Raw genomic sequence first — 23,929 nt, forward strand, 5'->3', positions numbered from 1 at the left:
GTGACAAGATAATCATGAAATAATATTATATAACCTGAAGCACTTCATATTTTAGCAATACTTACGCAATTGCAATATTTACCAAGTATTTTGCTTAGTAGTTGCTTCTACTCGTAGTTTGGTAGTTATTTGTCATTTTAAAATTTTCGCGCCTTTGAACTTACCCCAATGCACCTAATAAAAATAAAATGTCTCGACCGTACAGATATGTGATTGGCGTTACATTGTCATTGAATTTTCATTTCCGAATGCGGTACTTATGTGTATTACAAACATTAGATGCGGAAATTTTACATTTTCTCTCTATTTTACCCGCTTTGAGGTTTGTGCGCTTGTAAACACTGTAAGATAATCCGACGAGTAGATTTTTGTATGTTTTATTTCAGTTTGCTTGTGTATTTTGCATAAGTTTAAGATATACCGTGAGCCTCAGTAAATCGGCTAACTCTACTTTATCACGTATTCCTGAAAGTATTTACGAAGGTATTTTGGTATTAATTCAGGTATTCTCTAGAAGAAAAAAAATAAAAATACGTCTGTATGTCTAGTAAAAAATAAGTTTAGTAATTGGCATGCTCATTTTGTGGAAATAAGATGGTTGGAATATATGTTGGATAATAATGAATTGTAATTGTACACAAAGCTTTATTTAATATTATTTATTTTTTGATGTGTTACATCCAATATATCAAAAATTTTAACGATATTTTCTAAGGCTTGAATAGGATGATTCACTTTCCCTGTAAAACAAACACACGAAACAATATATATTTTTAATTTATTTGATATTATGTTCTTCAAATATTCTTGTTAATTTAATGAATTATGTTCCTGTTAAATAAGATAAAGATAAAGATAGATTATTATTCAAGTAGGCATATTACAATGAGCTTATGAACGTCAAATAAAGCTACACCAGCTCTAACCTTTTTTTCAGTAAGTACGTATTTTCTTTATAGAAATTTGATTTCAAAATATACATGTGCATAAAATCTTACAAATACATACTTAGCTCTTTCCGAAAACGTATCAAATTCTTACATAAGCAAGAGAAAATAAAATTAATAATATAAAGTTAATAAATGATAATATTGATAATATATTATATTATATATATGTCGCAGTCGGATCGTATAATCCGCCGTATTACATTACGGCTAGCCGTTTTCAAAAACAGGGGCGTTTTGAAATGCGGCGGTTTAACGATTAGCCGGATTGAATGCGGCTGAATGAGAATCCGCCGGAATGTATTCGGCGCCATACGTTCTTCAACACGGCTAGCCGTAATGTAATACAGCGAGTCATTAGCCGCCGCTTTGACAGTTTTTAGTTCCCATTTTTAACACCCGTGGCGCTGCCTGACAAACGCTGGGGTGTCCATCAAATCTGGAGTTCGTCGGACTGTTTCTTTTCAAAAAACATTTCTTTCGCAACTTAACTAGACGGAGCCCCGCTTCGCGGGGCTCCTATTTCTGAGCGGTTTGCCCTTCGGGCATCTGAAGCTACCTAATGAACCTAACCTACCTACCTATTGATTTAGTGAGACGTCCGTGAAAACATTACACTTTGGGGAAAAAAGCGTAGGTAGGTAAGTAGGTTAGGTTCGTTAGGTAGCTTCAGATGCCCGAAGGGCAAACCGCCCAGAAATAGGAGCCCCGCTTGCGGGGCTCCGTCTATTTAAGTTGTGAAGGAAATGTTTTGGAAAAGAAACACATGTAGTGCGGTGGACCATGGTAAAAATAAATTAAATTGCAAACATTGTCAAACTCCGGTTACGTAGGCGACCGAAAGAACTGGTCACTCTACAATCTAAAATAGTAGTACGATGCGGCTAAACGTTGGCCGCCTTATTGAAGAACGTATCGCAATGACAATCCGGCTAATCGTCGAACCGCCGCATTTCAAAACGCCCCTGTTTTTGATAACGGCTAGCCGTAATGTAATACGGCGGATTATACGATCTGACTACGACATATATATAATCTGGCTCATTGTTTTGAAATAGGCACCTACATCAAATATAATGATGTGCTTTCTTACCTGGGTTGTGTCACCTATAACTTTACACATAATACAATGATTTTAATTGTTATTTGTAAGAATTATATAAACTTAGATATAAAATTAAAATTTCAACTTACTTTTTTTATTGTGACCTTGACTCTACCTGTAAACAGTTAAAAACATACATAATAATAATTATCTATAGTTGAAGCGTTTGATGTCTCCCCACAAATTATACAATAGATATATTGAGAAATAATATAAGAACAGAGAGAGGCTTGGAGACAGAAATTAAAACCAACGAAGAAGTTTTATAGTAATGGATCCAATCAAGAGAAAAAAATGAGTATTGTGGATGTTTCGCTTTGGTTTCAACTTTTATTGAAAGACACTGCAATGGGTTGTTTTTTTTTTCAGTCATGTATACCAAGTGGTCATTTATTTTAAGACAAACAAAAAATTATGAAAATACGTTAGAAGTTGCCAGTGTTTAAAAACTGATGAAAAAAAGTTATTTCACAGGATTTATGATACACATTCCATTACCTGGTGCCACGTCCATCTTAGGGGTTTTATGAGTGAAAAGAAGTTTGTTAAGAACAATAGATAATAGAAGAGGAAAGATACTTAGACAACTGATACGTCACGACAATTTCATTAAAAACATCTTAAAAGGAAAAGTTTAGGAAAAAAGGAAAAACGAGGAGATACACGGATCAAATAAAGGAAAAAGTCGACGTGGTGTCATATCGTGTATCGTGTGTCGTGTCGTGAGATACTCGTACTTAGTTATTCCCGTATTTTGTTGAATGGTTAAATTGATGACATAAGATTAATTATTGTAAGACATTTTTTTTTATTTGTATCTATTAAATAATAATATGTAAATATGAATGACGATCATAATATAAATTCATGTAGATTAGTCTAGCATAATTTATAATGTAATTTAATATTATGAGAATAAATATTTAAATCTAAATCTATCAGGCTGCCACAGAGAAGGTAAAGTTAGACCAAGAAAAGTCTGCAGCGATTTTGATAGCCCACGCAGTGCAAGTGTTATTTTAATTTCAAACTTGTATAAAATTATGACGTATAAATAACACTTGCACTGCGTGGGCTATCAAAATCGCAGCAGACTCTTCTTGGTCTAACTCTAAATAACAGACAAACATGGAAATTGGTCCACTGACAAGAGTTCATCTTTTAAATACCTGTCTATTATGATGATGATGAGCGTTTGATACGTATATCAGGGGCCTTACCATGACTTACCATTAGGTACTCGTATTGCGTTTCTGTTTAAGATCTAAACTGAATTGCTAAAGGACGGAGCTATACATATAAGTCGCATAACTCCATCCCTTAGCAATTCAGTTTAGGTCATAAACAGAATCGCAATAAGGACATCATGGTAAGGCCCCAGAATGTCAGTGCACGCGAAATGCACTGCGAGCCATTCAAAGTTTGTATCATCAACTACCAATCTAACTGGAATTTTTAGTTGGAAATTGTCTCCTCTGTGTCCTATTTATTTAAAGGATTTTGAAACTTACCTCGTTTATTAACTGTAAATAACAATTAAATTAAATATCCTGGTGACTGAAAATTGCTTGTAGGCAAACAATAATACATATATAGGATATCAATACAAAAATACAATACAACCGGTTTTTGTTATTCCCTATTTTTTTATACTTATAGTTATTGGGCCATTGGCTTACCGTCAATATCTTTTATTTTCACTTTGTGATTGCGTTCCAAAACTGAAAAATATAATCTTTAGCAAAAACAGAACTGACTTTAAAACACATTTTCCCGACATCACTTTACAGAAAAATTAGCTATACTATGGCTGTGCCGATAAAAGAAAATGGTTAAGATTCCTCCAAGATCCTATCATCAGATCGTATGTTTACAACATTGGGAACGAATGTAAAGAAGAGGAAGAAGAAAATAAACTTATTCAGGACGCTTACAGTATTGCTTAAAACTAATACAATACTTTTATTAGTAAAAAACATAAACGTCACTGAAAAGGTCTCCCCTCAGCTTGATGTCAAGTTACCTTTCAGGTATCTTGACGCTGGGCTTCCGTGGCGACCTGTCCAAGTAGTCCCTGGTGTTCACTCAAATCACATACCAAAACTTATTTTTTTACAAATTTCGGGGGCCACCCCCCCTTCAAAATTTTGCATTAAAAATTCGGTTGGCTCCCCTACCTAAATAAATCTGTGAGTCAAAAGGATCAATTGTGCAAAAGGACATTCCATCATCATCAATTGCCGTAAATCGCACTTTTTTGTCGTGAGCACCACGGACTACAGCACGTAAACTTAACTAAAAATGTGGTGAATATCCCCATCTATTATACAGGGTGCTTTTGTCATCACTGACCAAACTCTGAGGGGTGAATATGTAGGTCATACTGAACAACTTTTACGATGGGGCCAACCCCGAAGTCGCGAAAAAAATATGACCAGCAACAGGGACACAGTTGATGAAGATATCTTACCTTTGATCACAGGCTTGATGTGGCTGATCATTCCATCCCTTGTGAACTTTGATGATAGGATTCTTATATATCTTTTTAAGTCTTTCGTCCATTCAGGCACTAAAAATACAAGCGTCTCGTAAGACACGGACATAAATATATCGAGGGATGGGCGGTCAAACCCGATAAATCGAGATATTTTGTCAGTTAAATAGGAACTCTACGCCCGTCATAGTTAATGTATTGGCATGTTTTGTCCCTGCCAAATTATAGCTTAAGTACTAACAAATAATTTAATATGCTGCGGGCAAACATACACACAGAGAGAGTGGCAAGGCGAAACAACAGGTACAGTCACCTGCAATAATATGTTACTCTTCGAAGGCCGCAAAAATATGTGACACGCTCTTAAATAGATAAGATTGTGTCAGATATTCTTGCGCCCTTCGTTGTGTAATATATTATTGCAGGTGACTGAGATGACTGTACTATTTCTTTGGTTGGGTGGTTCTGGGTTTCTACTAGATTAAGAATCTTTAGAAATAATAAAACTCTTACTCTTTTTTCTGTCTTCTTTTTTTTGCCTCTGGTACTTTTCTCTATCTTCTGTAAATTTTAGGTTTAGATATGTAAATACAGTCATAATTATTCTTACTTTATTTTTAAAACTGAAATGCAAATTTCAATCACATTCAGGAATCGGTTTACGGACGATTTTTTGTCTTACCCCTCACGAAAAATCCTTTCAATCTTAAAATTCTTACCCCAACCCACCTTACGTAATCTTTTTTACACACTCACACACACACACACACACACACACACACACACACACACACACACACACACACACACACACACACACACACACACACACACACACACACACACACACACACACACACACACACACACAAACGCACACACACACACAAACGCACACACACTTATTTCCTATTCCTCAGATATTTTTGCGTTTTTAATTGTTTAATTTAACAATCCCTCACTTTTTGTTGTAAAATCTGTGTTATTTTTAGGGTTCCGTACCCAAAGGGTAAAAATGGGACCCTATTACTAAGACTCCGCTGTCCGTCCGTCCGTCTGTCACCAGGCTGTATCTCGTGATATGTGATAGCTAGACAGCTGAAATTTTCACAGATGATGTATTTCTGTTGCCGCTATAACAACAAATACTAAAAACAGAATAAAATAAAGATTTAAGTGGGGCTCCCATACAACAAACGTGATTTTTGACCGAAGTTAAGCAACGTCGGGCGGGGTCAGTACTTGGATGGGTGACCGTTTTTATAGATAATGGTACGGAACCCTTCGTGTGCGAGTCCGACTCGCACTTGGCCGGTTTTTTTAATTAAAAGATGCACTGATACCTAGGTATGCGTTGATGTGTAAGTATTAAGTATAAGGTATAAGTATTGTGTGTGTTATTATTACCTTCAGTTGTTCTTTTTAGGGTTCCGTACCCAAAGGGTAAAACGGGACCCTATTACTAAGACTTCGCTGTCCGTCCGTCCGTCCGTCCGTCCGTCTGTCACCAGGCTGTATCTCACGAACCGTGATAGCTAGACAGTTGAAATTTTCACAGATGATGTATTTCTGTTGCCGCTATAACAACAAATACTAAAAACAGAATAAAATAAAGATTTAAATGGGGCTCCCATACAACAAACGTGATTTTTGACCAAAGTTAAGCAACGTCGGGAGTGGTCAGTACTTGGATGGGTGACCGTTTTTTTTTGCTTTTTTTTCGTTTTTTTTTTTGCATTATGGTACGGAACATTTCGTGCGCGAGTCCGACTCGCACTTGCCCGGTTTTTATCGTTTTGGGTACTCACCATCCGAATCATCATCTGAAAATAAACAGCATTTTTATTACAAAAAAGTGATTTCAAAAGTTAGCGCCTATAACATAACAAGTAAGGCCCACTTGCACCATTCCAATAACCCGGGGTTAAGCGGTTAAACCGTTAACCCAGTGTCAAATTGTACTGGTAACCATGGTAACTCCAGGTTTAACCGGTTAACCCCAGGTTAGTGGAATGGTGCAAGTGGGCTTAAGTAGATAGATAGATAGATAGATAAAAACTTTATTCGTTTCCACAACATACATGGTACATAGATGAAAGAAGACATACAGCTTAAAATTATCATAAAAATTAATTTACAAATCTTAAAGTAGAAGAAAAATAAAACAAATGCAAAACCATGTGTCGTGGCAGAGAAAAGGCGCTGGCTCAGCATGGTGATGCGGCAAGCCACATCGCTGATATTCTGCCAGGACCTTTTACAATAATGAAAAGACTGTACAACGCTTAATTCTTATAAATCTAACTTAACTAAGGTAATGATGCTCATGTTGTGTGTTGTGTGTCTACTGTCACGTGCTTCTGTGTATGAGATGTGGTAATATCCGTTCCCGGTCTTGTTTTATATTATTATTGAAATTAAATTTAGATGTTACCCTAAGATTTTACTAAAATTTGAAATTGAACATAAATATAAAAGAGACTACATCATCTAGAAAGGAGATTCAGCCTTGAAGTTTTTGATGGTTTAAAAGGTGTAATCGATATTTAAATTTAAAATTGGATTTATTTTTTAAATGTCGTATTGGCGGAGGAATGTTGTTCCAACATTTTGTTGCACGGTAGCGGAAACTCCCTTTAAAAGCAGCGGACCTGTGTTTAGGGACTTGTAGCACGGCTGCTCGTGACGCTCTAGGTTGGTGGTGGTTGTTAGTGAGCCATACAAGTTTTTTAAATAAATAGGTGGGCAATTTAGTCTGTATGGTGTCAAAAAGTAAGCACGCGAACATAAGATCCAGGCGGGCGAAGTAAATTATAATATAATAGTTATTTATTTTACAAGGGGGGCAAAGTTCTTGTTTAACCTTTCGTGCTAATATTGATACCCGAGCAAGCGAAAGATTTCAAAATTGAACCACGAGCGCTGCGAGTTAACCGATTAACCGGTTAAACCGTTAACCCTGTGTCAGATTGTATGGGTAACCATGGTCAACAGGTTCAACCGGGTTAGTGGGATGGTGCAAGTGGCGCTAAGTCTCTTGGTTCGTAACTATGGCAACGAGTTCACATTATAATAGAAATAGAAATAGAAATAGTTTATTCGTGGCATAAAACATAGGTAACAGACAAAAGAGAAAAACAAAAAAAAAGGAAAGAGGAACAAAAATAAAATTTACACTTAACATTACAACACATATCATTACATAACAGAACAAGTAAATAGCCACGAAATGGTCCCGACTCAGCATGGTGTTAGCCTTGATGGGCCAACGCTGGTCTTCCGTCGGGGCCATGGACGAGTGAATCACGGAAACGGAAAGTACACAACATTTAAATAATGGACAGTGCCAACCCATACAACCATTTCCAGTCGCCGTTACGACGCGGTGTTGACACATCTTGTGTCGACACCGTCTGTTTCGGTCACAATTCCAGTCGCAGAGTCGTCGCCGTGTCGACACAGTTACCAGAAATGGGGAAGGGTCGACACATGACACAAAGTGACATAAAGTGTGGTCGCCGTGTGCACACATTGTTTCGGGTTTGCGACTACTTTATGCCAAAATCATTCGTTCATTCGTTCATTTTGTTCCTGTCAAATGGAAACTGTCAGATGGAAAAATACTTAAATAAAAATAAGTGACATTAATACGCCATCTCTAAAACGGATTACAAGACGTAATTATATATTGTTTGCATTTATATTACAATAGGACTTAAATTATTATGGGGAATTAAACTGCTCGAGTGATTTGATATACTAAGTGTAATATAATCAACGCGCCACCACATTGTTTTAGTTTAGCCGGAAATGAAATTGTTTACTTCTCAGTGCCTGTGTTCATAACTATATTATTTGAAGCATTTTTAGTACTTCGATGCGTATACTATACTTAAATAACAGAAATAACGCTTTACATACTACGAAACTTGTTAATTATGATGTATAAATATGGTTTAAGGCTGAGAAATATTGCAGTCACAAAGTAGTTGCAATGTTTCGACTTTGTGTCGACTCTGTGTTGACACAATATGACACGCGCTGTCAAAAGTAATAACAAAGTTACTGGTATGTTACTGGATTTGCAAAATGGCTCCTTGTGTTGATTTGTTTTCAGATATTCTCAAAGTGTAAAAATGCCGTGGTCAGAGATGGGCATTAATCGATTAACTGTTTATTCGACTAATTAATGGAATAAAAAAAGTTAATTCTCAAATTTTAATCGCGATTAGTTTAGTCGACCTAACATAGATTGAAATTGAATTAATCTGAATATTAATCGAATAAATTATCGATTAAATCTCGATTGAAAGTTGACAGGGGGCCATTTTTGTACGTAAAAATAATAGAAATGTCTTGCATGCAGATGGTAGCAAAACACTTTGTCATAAAAGTCGAGATGGGTGTCGATATATAGGTTTTAGGGAGTGCCGATTTCGAAAATAATGACCATTTTGGAATCCGAAATGGCGGCCATGCACTGTGTCATAAAAGTCGTCATGGATGTCGTTTTATACGTTTTAGGGGGCCCCAATTTTGAAAATGATGACCATTTTGGAATCCAAAATGGCGGCCATGCACTATGCCATAAAAGTCGTCATGGGTGTCGTTTTAAAGGTTTTAGGGGGCGCAGATTTCGAAAATGATGACCATTTTGGATTCCAAGATGGCGGCCATGCACTATGTCGTAAAAGTCGTCATGGATGTCGTTTTATAGGTTTTAGGGGGCGCAGATTTCGAAAATGATGACCATTTTGGATTCCAAGATGGCGGCCATGCACTATGTCATAAAAGTCGTCATGTATGTCGTTTTATAGGTTTTAGGGGGCCCCGCTTTCGAAAATGATGACCATTTTGGAATCCAAAATGGCGGCCATGCACTATGTCATAAAAGTCGTCATGGGTGTCGTTTTATAGGTTTTGGGGGGCGCAGATTTCGAAAATGATAACATTTTCAATTTAAAAATGGCGGCAATGCACTATGTCGTAAAAGTCGTCATGGATATCGTTTTATAGGTTTTAGGGGGCGCAGATTTCGAAAATGATGACTATTTTGGATTCCAAGATGGCGGCCATGCACTATGTCATAAAAGTCGTCGTGGATGTCGTTTTATAGGTTTTAAGGGGCGCAGATTTCGAAAATGATAACATTTTCAATTTCATAATAGCGGCAATGCACTATGTCATAAAAGTCGTCATGGATATCGTTTTATAGGTTTTAGGGGGCGCAGATTTCGAAAATGATGACTATTTTGGATTCCACTTTTATGACAAAATACGTAGCCGCCATCTTGGATTATAAAATGATCATCGTTTTCGAATTCTGCACTCCCTAAAACCTATAAATCGACATCCGTGACGACGCAAGTTATCTTTATTTTCAGATCTAAAAAATTGCTACAGAATACAAAGGACAAAAAAGAAGCGAGGAGGTAATGAAACAAGCAAAAATACAGATGATTCCTCGACGCAATTGGGTGATTCTTAAATTGTGTCCAGATTTTTTTTGTCATTAAAGTTTTTATTTTTCACATATTACTCTCACAAGTTCCGTGACATTTTGACCTTGTAATTTTTTAAGTAAATGTTTTTGTTTATCTATGAGGATCTCACTAGAATAGTATAATCAAGGTATGTTTATATTTGATGAATGAAATAGTAACGCAAAAAAAATATATATTTGTGTCCTATATTCCTGCCGAAGACTTTTATTTTACCTTTTCCTTCTACACAAGTTTGGCCAAGTAATAAGAATTTAGGGCTCTCAATTTTATTTTGACTTCTACAACAGTAAAGCTACGAGGCCATGTTTGGTATCGTTTTCGTATAAATTCGCAGTACCAAATTTAGTTAAGGTATCACATTGACACCATTCCGAAGTAAAAACATATAAACTTATTAAAATACTTTCTTTTACTCCTCTTCACGCTTAAACTGCTGAACAGTTTTAATTTAAATTTGGTACACGTATATTTTGAGTCCCGAGACAGGATATAATAAGTTATCTCAAAAATCATCCTTTAAAGGTGTGAAATGAGGTGTAGGGGGGAATTCAGAATTGACTTCTTGAAGTTAATACTGTTTAAGTTTAGGTTTGAAGTCATGTTTTTTCATCATTTTTAACTAAATCAAAGATGTAGACCATCCCAAATTTCATATAAATCGGTTCAGCTGTTATTGATTTCCGGTACAAATTTCCACGCCACTTTTCACACCTTCAAAAGATGATTTTGGTTATAAGATCTATCCTATGTCCTGTTCCGGGACGCAAACTATTTCTATACCAAATTTCAACGAAATCGGTTCAGCGGTTAAGCGTCAAGAAGAGTTTCAAAAAAACCGGCCTAGTGCGAGTCGGACTCGCGTATTAAGGGTTCCGTACATTAAGTCCGACTCGCGCTTAACTGCACATTTCTAATAGGTTTTCCTGTCATCTATAGGTAAAGAACTATTTTGTGTATTCAGACGGACATACATACAGACGCACGAGTGATCCTATAAGGGTTCCGTTTTTTCCTTTTGAGGTACGGAACCCTAAAAAGATTTATTTTTATTTTGTGGAATGGTGTCAATGTGATATCTTAAATGGATTCAGCACCCCAGATTTATACGAAAACGATACCAAACACGGCCTAGCACCTTCACTGATATAGATATATCAAGATAAAATTGAGAGCCCTAAATAAACTTTTAAGAGCGGATATCTCAAAAACTATTCAACAAATCGAAAATATTGATGGAATAAACTTGTAACAAATTAAATTAACTTTCATTTTGTATAAGTGGCCATGTCGCTGAGATGCATAGTTTCCGAGATATAATCGAAAAACGGGAAAATGGGACCTTCAAAGCCCCCTCTCTCCCCCCCGCTCAAGGGCTACGGCCGGGGACTTTTGATATGTTCACCTCCTAACTTGTCAAACCGAGTTACGGAGTCAAAAATTGTGTTCCGAGCATTTCCCTCTACAACTTTTGGAGCATTCGTTGCCTGACCTAAGTAGCTTATTGAATTTCTTTAAAAACTTTTCTGTAAAAGGTTGACGGGTGTTGGGTGTTTATATGGTTTCGGTCGATTATTATCATTTGCATTGCCCATGATGACTTACTAGAATTACGAGCACACGAGACACTAATAGTAGTTTGACAAACCTTGGTTTTCAAGAGGTATTTTATATTGACATTTGCTGTCACAAATTTGCTGTCAGATTTAGTCGCAAACCGCACGCAAAGTGCACACAAATGTGTCGACACCTTGTTACGGAAAAGTGTAGACACGGCGACGACACTTTGTTTCGAAACAATTCTAGACACATTGTGTGGACTCTGTTACGACACATCTGACATTTAGTTACCACTTTGTGATTCTGCGACTGGAATGGTTATATGGGAATAAACAAACAATAGAATAATCAAGTAGAAAAGACGTAAATGACCTTTGATATTAGTCACTTACTGCTTTTTTACTTTGTATTATTAAATTATTATATTTGAGTGTAAGTACCGCTTAAAATACATGTCTAAGAATTATTTGGGTGACTGAAATTTCTTCTTTAATATTACCTTCTCGTACTAAAGAAACGGATTGTTCTCCACCAGAATCATCATCTGCGAAGATAGAATACAAAATAAATAAAATAAATATATATAGGTAACTAATAGTAATAATAAATAGTGTAACTGACAGGACTATTGTTGCCAATAAGCCTGACATCGTGCTGATAGACCGATCGCAGCGCCGAGCCGTGCTCGCCGACGTGACCATCCCCCATGATGAGAATCTCGTGAAGGCCGAGAAGGACAAGTCCAGCAAGTACCTAGACTTAGCTCACGAGATTACCGCCATGTGGGATGTTGACTTGACGATCATTGTTCCGATAGTCGTGTCAGCGAACGGTCTCATAGCGAAGAGTCTCGACCAACACCTAGAGAGACTCTCGCTGGGTGGTTGGATCAAGGGTCAGATGCAGAAGGCGGTAATTTTCGACACGGCGCGTATAGTACGTCGGTTCCTCAGTCTGCGGCCCTGACCACCGGCAGCTTGGGCCAAGCCCCGCTGCCGGCGGCAATCTAGGTTAGGTTTTTATAATGTGTAGTTTATATGTATTTTTTATTGTTTTGTAAGTATTTTTTTATTTTACTTTTATATTCATATTATAAATCACCTAGCCTAAGAATTCAAATAAATAAAGAAAAATAATAGTGTATAAATTTATGGGCCTTGCCCCGCTGCCGGCGGCAGCCTAGGTTAGGTAATGTAATTATGCAAGTAATTATTGACATAAAATGAATTTTGTTCGCATGTAGAGGGTTTTTTTAATTCAATAGTTATTTTGTTATTACATCGTTAGTTAGAGTCCATCTTAGCATTCCAAATGGCATGGTTCGACTCTAGATACATGTGAAAGTTCTTAAAGTTTAAAACGTTAAATAAGTAAGTAGGTTTAGTAGGTACAAACTATTTTCAGGCGAACTGTGTGGCATCACAGTACGCATGATCGGAAGTCCATCGTCATCGTCGGATTCCACTAAAAAAAAAACAAAAAGTATGAAACGTACTGTAAAAGTATAAAACTTTGCCCACCGCGTCTTCACTTTCTTCAGAAAGTGTATCTGTAACTAACTTTTAAGTTCGCTTTTACTGAACTGTGACGCAGTGGGCAAAATTACGTAAAAGGGCAAAGTTTTATACTTTTACGTACCTATAGTTAATATTACAACCATCATGTATTAGCTTGCGTTTGAGCAGCGTGCTTACGAGTACGGTTAGCATCAATTATACAGGGTGGCCAAAAAATAAGTGCATTCCCGTTGCCAGGGAGGTTTTGGGATTATACTGAGCAACTTTTACTATGGAACCAACCCCGAAATTGCGAAAAAAAAGTTTGGCTGTTTCATAACTTTAAGACTTGTAACTAACCCTTTTTCTGCAAATAAATATGACTATGATTATAAATTTTGGCTGATCCATTTTCCATTGAAGGGTAAAATTTTTTTTCGCGGTTACGGGTTTGGTCCCATAGTAAAAGTTGCTCAGTATAATCCCAAAACCTCCCTGGCAACGGAAATGCTCTTATTTTTTGACCACCGTGTATAGTGACGGCCAAAAATATCTTAGATCTTAGATTACCAATAGGTAAGGAATTAGCGATTTATTTGGCCACTTTGGTCGACTTAATATTTGATGCAGACTCTACCTACCTATTTTAATTTTGTTGGTGTTAAGATAAAAAAAAAAACAGATAATTACCATTATTTGTCAATGGGATCTCTTTATTCACTCAAATACTTACAAGCTAATACTAGATATAGCTGTGATTTTTTTTAATGTAGCAAAAACTTGGAAATATGCTCACCCTCCGAAGAGGATGTTGGCCTTTTGCGCATAAAATCGGCATCTGAGAAAGCGATCATTGTAATCTTATAAAATCTAAGTAAAGCCTGACCAATGACCTATAAGCACGCGCCATATTGCGGAATTTCATTGGAACTAAATTTTTCAATCTAAACTGAACTGTCTCCACATACATGAGAATAACAGCGCCCTCTTGACAATAATCGTATATTTCTGGTCAGACTTTAGTTTATACTAGAAGACATTTCAGCCTAACAATCCAGAGAAGAAATGGATTAACGATGTGTTCCAATTTCTTTGGCCACTTTGATCGATATTATTTACCTATTTGATGCAGATTGCAGACTGTACCTTACATACCTAGTTTAATTTTGTTGGTGTTAAGATAAAAGAAAACAGATAATTACCAATTGTCAATGGGATCTATTTATTCACACAAATACAGGGTAAATATACTAGATAAGTATAGCTTTATTTTTTTATATGTAGCAAAAACTTGGAAATTTACTCACCCTCCGACGAAGTTGTTGGCCTTTTGGGCAAATAATCGCCATCTGAGAAGCGATCATTGTAATCTTATAAAATCTAAATAAAGCCTGACTAGTAATATATAATCACGAGCCATATTGCGGAATTTAATTGGAACTAAATTTTTCATACTAAACTGAACAGTCACCACATAAGTAGGTACATGACTTATGAGAATAACAGCGCCCTTTGACAATAATCATATATTTCTGGTCAGACTTTATTTTATATCTGTACTTATACTTGAAGACATTTCAGCCTAACAATCCAGCGAAGAAATAGATTAACGATTTGTTCCAATTAGGCCACATTGATCGACATTATTTATTTGATGCAGATTGCAGTATGTACCTTACATAGTTTAATTTTGTTGGTGTTAAGATAAAAAAAAAAAAACAAATAATTACTATTTGTCAATGGGGTCTATTTATTCACTCAAATACAGGCTAAATATACTAGATTTAGCTGTGATTTTTTAAATTGTAGCAAAAACTTGAAAATTTACTCACCCTCCGAAGGAGAGGCTGTTGGCCTTTTGCGCAAATAACCGGCATCTGAGGAAGCGATCTTTGTAATCTTATAAAATCTATGTAAATCTTGACCAGTGACTAATAAAATATAATCACGCGCCATATTGCGGAATTTCATTGGAACTAAATGTTTCAATCTAAACTGATGTCACCACATACATGAGAATAACAGCGCCCTCTTGACAAGAATCGTATATTTTGTTGGTGTTAAGATAAAAAAAAAAACAGATAATTACGATTTGTCAATGAGGTCTATTTATTCACTCAAATACAGGCTAAATATAATAGATGTAGCTGTGATATTTTTAAATTGTAGCAAAAACTTGGAAATTTACTCACCCTCCGAAGGAGAGGATGTTGGCCTTTTGGGCAAATAACCGGCATCTGAGGAAGCGATCTTTGTAATCTTATAAAATCTATGTAAATCCTGACCAGTGACCAGTAATATATAATCACGCGCCACATTGCGGAATTTCATTGGAACTAAATTTTTCAATCTAAACTGAACTGTCACCACATACATGAGAGTAACAGCGCCCTCTTGACAATAATCATATATTTCTGGTCAGACTTTAGTTTACATTTGAAGACATTTCAGCCTAACAATCCAGCGAAGAAATAGATTAACGAAGTGTTCCAATTAATTTGGCCACATTGATCGACATTATTTATTTGATGCAGATTGCAGTATGTACCTTACATAGTTTAATTTTGTTGGTGTTAAGATAAAAAAAAAACATATAATTACGATTTGTCAATGGGGTCTATTTATTCACTCAAATACAGGCTAAATATACTAGATGTAGTTATAGCTGTAATTTTTTAAATTGTAGCAAAAACTTGGACATTTACTCACCCTCCGAAGGAGAGGATGTTGGCCTTTTGCGCAAATAACCGGCATCTGAGGAAGCGATCTTTGTAATCTTATAAAATCTATGTAAATCCTGACCAGTGACCAGTAATATACCGGGAGTCCGCTGGATGCGGGTGGCGCAAGACCGGTCATTGTGGCAGTCTTTGGGGGAGACCTATGTCCAGCAGTGGACGTCCTCTGGCTGATACAAATACAAATACAAATGTTTATTTCTTAGAATATGGTAGTACAATGATGATATGATATGATGATGATGACCAGTAATATATGAATAATCACGCGCGACATTGCGGAATTTCATTGGAACTACATTTTTCAATCTAAACTGAACTGTCACCACATACATGAGAGTAACAGCGCCCTCTTGACAATAATCATATATTTCTGGTCAGACTTTAGTTTACACTTGAAGACATTTCAGCCTAACAATCCAGAGAAGAAATAGATTAACGGTGTGTTCCAATTTATTTGGCCACTTTCATCGACATTATTTATTTGATGCAGATTGCAGACTGTACCTTACATAGTTTAATTTTGTTGGTGTTAAGATAAAAAAAAAAACATATAATTACGATTTGTCAATGGGATCAATTTATTCACTCAAATACACGCTAAATATACTAGATGTAGCTGTGATTTTTTAAATTGTAGCAAAACTTGGTAATTTACTCACCCTCCGAAGAAGATGGCCTTTTGCGCATATAATCGGCATCTGAGGAAGCGATCTTTGTAATCTTATAAAATCTAAGCAGTTTATATTTGAAGACATTTCAGCCTAACAATCCAGCGAGGAAATAGATTTATTTAGTTACAGTTATAAGGCAATGTGGGGTAAGACTAACATACAATACAATACAATACAAATACTCTTTATTGCACACCTCAATGAAAGAAGACAATACAAAAGAAAACAGAAATACAAGCAGAGGTAAACAACAGGCGGACATAGTTTATTTTGGTCGGGGCAGGACAACCAGTATGAGGATTCCATACAAGTGACAGTCTTACCCCGGTGAAAGTATTAGCCCACCATACCTTAGTTGTAGTTTATTTTATAGTAAGTAAAGTTTAGTTTTGATTTCAAAATTTTTTTGTCTATTTGTATAATGTGGTTTTATTTCTTCTTTTACTTAGGCAAAACAATATTAGAATTAAGTGAATTAATAAAGAATTTTACTGTAATTACTTACTTTGCTGCATGATTTCATCATCTACAAAAAATACAGATTTAGGTATAATATATAGGTACTCAGACCAAAATCAAAATTTCAAAAACCACAGTCTTCTTCTTCTTCCTGCCGTTATCCAACACAACATGTTTTTTTCTTCCATTCTCTTCTATCTTTCGATTCTTTCTGATATCCTCTTTCGCACAATCCATCCATCGTTTTTTTGGGCCTACCAACCAGATAGAAAATCACAGTCATCTATCAGAAAGTGAGAAGTTCTTGCTAGGTGACATTTCTTACCTACCGTCGATCCAATCGACAAAATATCCAAAACTTAATTGATACTTATCAATAGCAGTTTATTAGCCGACTTAATCATAAGATGTATGGCTTATAAAATAAATAAGAATTAAAAATACAGTTCTTAGGTAGGTAGTTGGTAGCCTAGCTGTAAGAACGTGCGATTTTCAATCCGGAGGTCGTGGGTCCAAACCCTGGCTTGTACTACCAACTTTTTCGGAACTTATGTACGATTTATCATTTGATAAATATTTATCGGTCACATTTCGGTGTTTTGATGAAGGAAAAAAAACATCGTGAGAAAACCGAAAACGGACTATTCTACAAAAGTTTCTCCTCTGGGTTGGAAGGTCAGATGGCAGTCGCTTTCGTAAAAACTAGTGCCTATGCCAATTCTCGGATTAGCTGTAAAGCAAACCCTAGGCCGTGAGCCGTGGCGACAAGATAGGATAAACGCGAGATAGGTGATGAATATCGGCGCGATTCGGGAAATGAATTAGAGATTAACTAGATACGATATAGTAAAGATATGTGACGTCCCACGGAAAAAGGTACCTTATGGCGGTTGGCGCTTACGCTATTATTACTATTATTAGCGTCGCTCCAATATTATTGCGGCGCAAGTTCAAGTTTATAAGTTCGCCTTTGTACTTCTTACTAATTGTATGTTATTTTTAATATTTCTTTTTGTACAATAAAGAGTTTACTACTACTACCACTACTACTACTACGTAAGCGCCAGCCGCCATAAGGTACCTTTTTCCGTGGAACGTCACATATCTTTACTATCTCATATCTAGTGAATCTCTAATTCATTTCCCGAATCGAGCCGTATGAACATTTTATACAATTACAAATTATAGGTACCTACTAGGTACGTACCTACTTATATTTTTAAAAGTTTAAATATTTAAAAATATACTTAGGCCAAACGGATGCTGATACGCAATAAAGTGTCAACCCACATCCATTTTGCAATAAGATTTCAACTGAAAAAAAATACGTTTAAAGTTGACATTTTATTGAAAACATAATATGGGTTGACACATTTTTGCTAAATAGCATCCAATTTAACTTAAGGGGCCACCCGAGGTTTTCATCGATTTTTGACAAGTTTCGAATCGTATCTCCTTTTTTTGCAAATAGAATTATAAGACAAACGGTTATCGGTTTTTCAATCTTTTGTCTCCGGTTTTGTCCACCGGATTTTGAAAAAAATTTATACTTATTTTTTTATGAATTCTTTAAACATTGTCTAAAAAAACACTTTTTTCGTATCTAGTTTGCAGTGAAGGATCTTACATGTACGAAATCTACATATTTGGGTTCGTCTTTGACGTTTCGAAAAACGTGTCCAGGGTTTAAATTTTAAACTAATTAACACAAAAGTTATGGCCAGAAACCCAGTTTTTTAGCCTAAAATTGTCCAACTTTGATGCCAAATATCTCGAAGACAATGAACTTTGAAGGAAATGTGGGATACTATATTGCTCAAAGCCGTTGCTGTTAATATAATAAGCTACAAAAAACATTAGAAAACTAAGGGATTCAGATCGAAGGTCATTGGCGTGGGGCTGGAACGCGGATCCGCGTACGAGGAAGATATTGGAAGAAATAATCTCGGCGCACGAGAAGTTAAACGATTTTTACGGTACCTAAAACAGGAAGGTTATTGCAAAACTTACCAACCTTCAGTTAGGTATATACCCCCTTATTCATAAAACTTTACGGGACTGATTTAGTTAAATTATGATTTATCCTTTTCTTACAAATACATTAAGTCAAATGACAGATAAGGACAAACGATTATTAGCTAATTGAGTGAATTGCTTAAAAATTGTACGTAATTAAGCGCAGTTAAGAAGCTGTGAGTAATCTTAACATAATTGATTCATTTGTGTTACGAAAATTAACTATGTAAATTGTATTGTATTTATTGTACTTAATTCGTACACATATAAGTCTATAGCATACGCTAACATACTTTCATGCATCTAACTTAAATAGAAATGGCTTAACTGTGGTAACACAATGGAATCAATTATTAACTTTAGACTAATTACACAGGTGCTTAACTATGTACAATTTTTTTGCAATTCACTCAATTATGGTTTGTAGCGCGTTTATGAATAATGGGGATAACCTATATTTATAGAGATACTATTTTAGATTAGATAGATTTATAGTAAGTATAGTCTACCTGGTATCGACATGTGATGCGAGTCTTGATCATCTGTAAAATTAGAAATTTTACCGATGTAGGAATAAAACAAAAATAAAAATTTGGGGACAATGGACAAATGTTACACAGACGATCTATTCTCGCACCAAACCATACAAAGCCTTAGCTTAGCTTATTATTCTCTTTATCATTTTAGCCATACAAAGCCTATTATTATTATTGTTTTATCATTTCATTTGTTATCACTGTTGTTGACTGATTAAAAGATTGCATGAAATGTAAATATATTTACAAGATGTATTTGTACATATTTATTTTTGCATGCTATCATACGGCTAAATGTGTGATACTTATAATTACAATAAGACCTACTATTAACCACATTTAATGCAAATAAAGAATTTACTTTACTTTATGGGTACTATCCGACGATATACGTAATCCGTGACTTATCATATTACATACATTTATTTTTTCATGTTTTGACTTGGATGTAGTACAAAATTCACTTACTTTTTTGTTTTTCTTGCGGTTGTAGACGTACATTTATGTCAAAATCCACGTCTGTCAAAAAATAAGTAACATTTTCCGATAATATAAAGTTTTGTCCAGGACTGTCTCATTTCAAACACAGACAGAGAGAATCATACTGTCTTTGTCTTACGCTAGTACTAGCACCCGAAAGAAAGGTATGCGTATAATTTATATATATCTCTAACCGCGAAAATCGAAGTTCGCAAATTGCGGGTATCTTTCTCTGTGACTCTTATTACGCATTCATTGGAGTAAAAGACAAAGATCCCCGCAATTTGCGAATTTCGGTTTTCGCGGTAGCCCCTTTGGTTCTACTGATTGAAAAGTTAATACTCTATAATTATTTATAATAGGTAGTGCTTACCTGCGAGCAAATCATCTAGCCCTCCACGCAAAGCTGGTCGCTTGGTAGGATTAGAATCTGTAAATTAGGTTTTTTTATAACATATCGTTTTTAGGGCTTCGTATAGTCAGCCAAGAAAGTGGTTTACCACTTTTCGACTCTATCATCTGATTGATAGACTCGATCTGTATGTCTGCCACCAGGGTGTATCTCATGAACCGTTATAGCTAGACAGTTGAAATTTTCACAGATGATGTATTTCTGTTGCGGCTATAACACAAATACTAAAAACGGAATAAAATAGATATTTAAGTGTGGCTCCAAACAACAAGCGTGATTTTTTTTGCCGTTTTTTGCGTTATGGTACGGAACCCTTCGTGCGCGATCACGACTCGCACTTGGCCGGTTTTTAATAGGTAGTGCTTACCTGCGACTCCTGCGAGCAAATCAAGCCCTCCACGCAAAGCTGGTCGCTTGGTAGGATTAGGATCTGTAAATTAGTTTTTTTTTAATTACATATGTTTTTTTTATGATCAAGAGTTAGAAGATTTTTTTGTTCGCTCCTAACTTTTCGAATCTTAATCGAAAAAAGTCTTAGATCATTTAGTAACTGGAGATGTCATCGCTGTCATTTTCTGTACGAAACAGTCTGCCGATTTTTGCGGGGGAGGGGCGTCAAATGTATTGCTATTTCTACATGATTTCTACGTAACGTAAAAATAGCCATGTGAGTCCATACAAAAGTTTGCACAATTGTGTAGGTTTTTCGGCAGAGGGGTAAGCTCTTAAAGGCGACTCCAGTTATTAAATGCTCTAAGAAAAAAGTCGATGGGGCATAGCTATTGTTAATATAATTACGTCAAATTATTAATGTAAAATTATTTTCCATAATGACAATATCCAGAAAGGAAAATGGGGACTACGTTTGTATGGAGACGGGGTCGTCCACTATCCTCTAACAATTTTTGGAAAAATCCTTTTTAATTTTCGCAATAAAAATGTTACTCACCCATATTACCTGTTAAGTCATTTATTATCCCCCCTCGCAAAATGGGCCGACCATCGGAGTTTATATCTGTATAAAATAAGTTTTTTATTCGAAAAAATCATTTACGAGACAAGTGTTTATCACTGACCGTACTTTTCTTTTCACAGGCATGTACTAACTACTCATTGAGACTATTGTAACAAACCCAAACTGAATGATTTTGTATTGTTTAATCACTTACTTCCTATGGCCACCTTGCCTCCATCATCAGATCAGGTCATCATCATATTTATTTTATTTTGTAAGGAGGTAGCATATTTGAGGTCAACTGAATATCAGGGAGTGGATCTAATTCAGCTTTCATAATATGACCCACACATATTAACTAATTAACAAACGAAGAGGTTTTACGCATGGTAGGAGAGAAGAGGAGTTTGTTGAGAACCATAGAGAGCAGAAGAGGAAAGATGCTTGGACACCTACTACTACACGACGAATTTATCAAAAATATAATTGAAGGGAGAGTTGAGGAGTCGGAGGGGAGACCAAGGAGAACGTTCATAGATCAAGTAAAGGAAAAGCTCAACGTCGTGTCGTATCAGGCTGTCAAGGAGAAGGCAGAGGACCGACATGCATGGAAATCGCTCCACCGACAAGAGCCTAACTCTTAAATAAACGATGATGAAATTATTTTAACTGATATTAACTAATTAACAGTAAATAACTAACACGCAAAATTAAATAAGCTTGTAAAGAAAGGACGCATAGCATTAGGAATTTCTTATATGGAACAGGCGGCTCACAGCCCGACTCGAACTTTAAGATACGTCAATTAATAGATCTAGAAACGATACGGATTAGATGTGTCAGTGTCAAATGCGAAGTTTCTTCAAACAAAAACGTCACTTTTGACACTGACACATCTAATCCATATTTTCGTTTTAAAGTTCGAATAGGGCAGTCAATGTACGAAATGCCTCGTGCTACGCGTCCTTTCTTTAATCTATTGGACGCCAATGACCGATATATCCGCACCACAGGTTCAACGCCAAAGACCGATTAATCGGTCACAAACCACAGAACAACATGGACCTACGTGCATAATATGCATAAAGTTCAATTTCAGTTTTGACACTTCGGAGACGTGGCGTCTGAGTGACAGTTTTTGTGTTTGACACGGCGTCGAAAAGGTTAATAATACATAAGTTACCGAAACACAAATTTCGGTCCATATAAATTAAAAATCTTACCTGACCGGAAACTTTCATAATCGTTTATTCTTCGTATTTCAAAATGATTTATTCTTCGTAATGCCTTAATTTCGATAAGGATTACGAATATCTGGAAAGTATTGATGTAAGTAGGTACTTAACTACTATGAAATAACGAATTCATTTTTTAATCACTGACAGACGTACTTTAATTAGGATACATTAGGGTAATTCCGCAAACGGAAAAAATAGAAAGCCGTAAATTTCAACTAAACACTCCATTCTCTTGCGTCACTTGCCAACACGACATGTAAATGTCGTTCGCTCCAGTCGCTATGTAGGTAGTACCTATATGTGTTGTGATCAATTCTAAAATATATCATAACATTCATAACGTTCATAACGATTATACATATACCTATCGAGTATTTTGACTCAAATTATTTCATGAATTTATTCCACTGTATTCGGATTTTTCTCGATTTAAAAAAAGTATTTTAATTTCACAGAAAAAAAATTATTACTTTTTTACAATTTTTAAATAAATAGTTAACTTACTGTAACAAAACACAAGCACACACTCGACATTATAATTATATTTTTTCGACGAATGATTTTAACTAAATTACGAATAATAAACTGACATGACTACAATCCCTGAATTTAGCTTTCCTAGAGAAACATTATTTTAACATTGCTTATCTAAGAAAGTCATAAAAGTTAATTTCTTTACGCTTATTTTACATCCAATTTTAGCTATAAAATACAATGTACGAAAATGTACGAAAGGTATTGTAAGTGTCAGGATGGTTCGCTTAAAGGAGCGGTCGGCAACAGGCGGCCCGCGAACCTCTCACTTGCGGCCCACGAGTCCCCCTGGCTATTTTGTATGTAATATTGACATGTCTGTATGTAATATTGACATGACAATGTCTGATAAAGTCATAAATATTAACAACGTGCGGCCCGCGTCAACTTCGTTAACTACTATGTGGCCCTCGGCTGCTAAAAGGTTGCCGAACGCTGGCTTAAAGTGACCGCCGCCGTACATGAGGCGGAGACAAATGGGAATGATTTACATGGATGCACCCATTCCCATCTGTGCCCGGCGGGAACAAATGGGAATACATCGTCATGATGTACTTACAGTGCGACATAAAATAGAAATTAAAATAAATGGTACTAAAAAAATCCATACTATATTGTTGCCATTTTACGTCAAAAATGCTAGTTACGTAGGAAGTGGCGCCCTTAATAATTTTCTACAATTTCTTGTCGAGTGATAAGTGAGTTTTAATAGGTACCACTGGTACCACATTACTTGTACTCGTAGTAGTCATAGTTGACACCATGTTTATTGCTTACTTATTTG

General features: G+C 35.9%; 1 protein-coding gene across 8 annotated transcripts; it reads right to left on the reverse strand.

The window, feature by feature from the left end:
- Window positions 1-620: 620 nt before the first annotated feature.
- LOC134801040 (uncharacterized) lies at window positions 621-23,252 on the reverse strand. Of its 8 annotated transcripts, none has more exons than XM_063773556.1 (24): window positions 23,116-23,252; window positions 22,597-22,687; window positions 21,377-21,433; window positions 20,786-20,848; window positions 20,380-20,436; window positions 19,995-20,045; window positions 19,500-19,532; window positions 17,021-17,041; window positions 16,504-16,542; window positions 15,813-15,857; window positions 15,296-15,340; window positions 14,936-14,980; window positions 14,411-14,452; window positions 13,900-13,941; window positions 13,003-13,071; window positions 12,107-12,151; window positions 6,355-6,369; window positions 5,060-5,107; window positions 4,523-4,621; window positions 3,732-3,773; window positions 3,564-3,575; window positions 2,142-2,167; window positions 2,041-2,060; window positions 621-740 (listed from the first exon to the last, which is right to left on the reverse strand). In XM_063773556.1, exons 1-23 carry the CDS (start codon window positions 23,143-23,145, stop codon window positions 2,055-2,057), a joined length of 1,023 nt encoding a protein of 340 aa, XP_063629626.1. In that variant the 5' UTR covers window positions 23,146-23,252; the 3' UTR covers window positions 621-740; window positions 2,041-2,054. The 8 variants fall into 8 exon arrangements, with proteins under 8 accessions (XP_063629626.1, XP_063629631.1, XP_063629627.1 ...); XM_063773555.1 differs by having other exon boundaries at window positions 622-740; window positions 21,368-21,433; XM_063773561.1 differs by lacking the exon at window positions 20,786-20,848 and having other exon boundaries at window positions 21,368-21,433.
- Window positions 23,253-23,929: the final 677 nt, after the last annotated feature.

The sequence above is a fragment of the Cydia splendana genome, chromosome 21, assembly GCF_910591565.1.
Source record: "Cydia splendana chromosome 21, ilCydSple1.2, whole genome shotgun sequence".
In the NCBI taxonomy this organism is placed as follows: domain Eukaryota; kingdom Metazoa; phylum Arthropoda; class Insecta; order Lepidoptera; family Tortricidae; genus Cydia; species Cydia splendana.

Coding starts and splice junctions, on each gene's coding strand:
- LOC134801040 (XM_063773555.1), bottom strand. CDS start 23,145: ATGTCGAGTGTGTGCTTGTGTTTTGTTACA. Junction 14,453..14,935: donor AACAGCCTCTCCTTCGGAGG/GTGAGTAAATTT, acceptor ATCGCTTCTCAG/ATGGCGATTATTTGCCCAAA. Junction 3,774..4,522: donor CATCAAGCCTGTGATCAAAG/GTAAGATATCTT, acceptor TATATTTTTCAG/TTTTGGAACGCAATCACAAA.